Here is a 1,102-nt window from a genome sequence, read left to right on the forward strand (position 1 = left end):
CCTCTCCACTTTGTCAACTCATGTCATGGTGGTGATTTTGTTCTTTGGTCCTTGCATCTTCGTTTATATCTGGCCTCACCCTACCTCACACCTAGACAAATATCTTGCTGTTTTTGATGCAGTTCTTACTCCTTTTTTAAATTCACTCATCTACACATTCAGGAACAAAGAAATGAAAGTGGCAATGAGGAAAGTATGCGGTCAATTTATTATTTATAGAAGGATTTCTTAAAAGACAGAAGTATTACAAAATTTCTTTATTGACTTGAAGTAATGTTACATTTCGATGGTTTCAATATGAGTTTCCAAGTACCTTACTACTATTTAGTTGTCCCAGAATAAAATAACAAGGTTCTTTAGAAATCTTAAAGGTTCTGAGAAATTGTGTTGCTGCCTATGGTTGAAGGAGGCATGTGGTGTGACACAAAGTAGCTCCCAGAGAAGGGCAATTGTTTGCCTCTCAGGAGACATTACCTTGACGAATTTACTATGGTCTAGATTACAAATTGGGTCTCTTCATTGTCTCAATGGGTTATATAAGGGAATGCTGACTGACACTAAACAAATTGCTACTAGATAGAAATATATCTATATCAAGATGTCAATTTACTAATTTGCTGTAAAAAATCAGAACATGGCCTAACCTATTAGTTCACTAATGTATTTTACACATAACCTATTTGTTCCCTGTAGGGAAATTTATGAGCAGGCAAGGGATGATAAGGACATTAATGAAGAGGGAATTAAAGTAAGAGGAGTTAGCTGGGTATTCAAATAATCAGATGAGGTTTTGTGCCTATGAGGATATGCCTGCCATCACAAGTGGAAAAATAGGATCCATAGGCCAGGCCACCTACCTATCAGGACAGTGCTGGTTGGTCTCTCAAGATTTAACTTGTGATTTTTTTTGTGTAGTCTGTTTCAGACTAACTCCTATGTCCTTAATGATTCATTCTTATTTTTGTTGTAACTAGCCAAATTCTTCCTTTTTCTTCTGCTAGGAAAATACTATTCCCATTGCACTGACATGATTTGAGTCATTGCAAACTCAATTTTAGTTTGGGAGTTTTTTTGGTTGTGACTGTATTATATTCTATAGGTG

General features: G+C 35.9%; 1 protein-coding gene across 1 annotated transcript in view; it reads left to right on the plus strand.

The window, feature by feature from the left end:
* LOC115302280 (olfactory receptor 4F3/4F16/4F29-like) overlaps positions 1-232 on the plus strand; it is a 2,168-nt gene extending 1,936 nt beyond the window's left edge. Inside the window, exon 3 of the mRNA XM_029952226.1 lies at positions 157-232. Within this exon, the coding sequence (XP_029808086.1) occupies positions 157-232 (76 nt within the window). The remainder of the gene's footprint in view (positions 1-156) is intronic.
* The last annotated feature ends 870 nt before the right edge of the window (positions 233-1,102 follow it).

This window comes from Suricata suricatta, chromosome 9 (assembly GCF_006229205.1).
Source record: "Suricata suricatta isolate VVHF042 chromosome 9, meerkat_22Aug2017_6uvM2_HiC, whole genome shotgun sequence".
NCBI lineage: Eukaryota > Metazoa > Chordata > Mammalia > Carnivora > Herpestidae > Suricata > Suricata suricatta.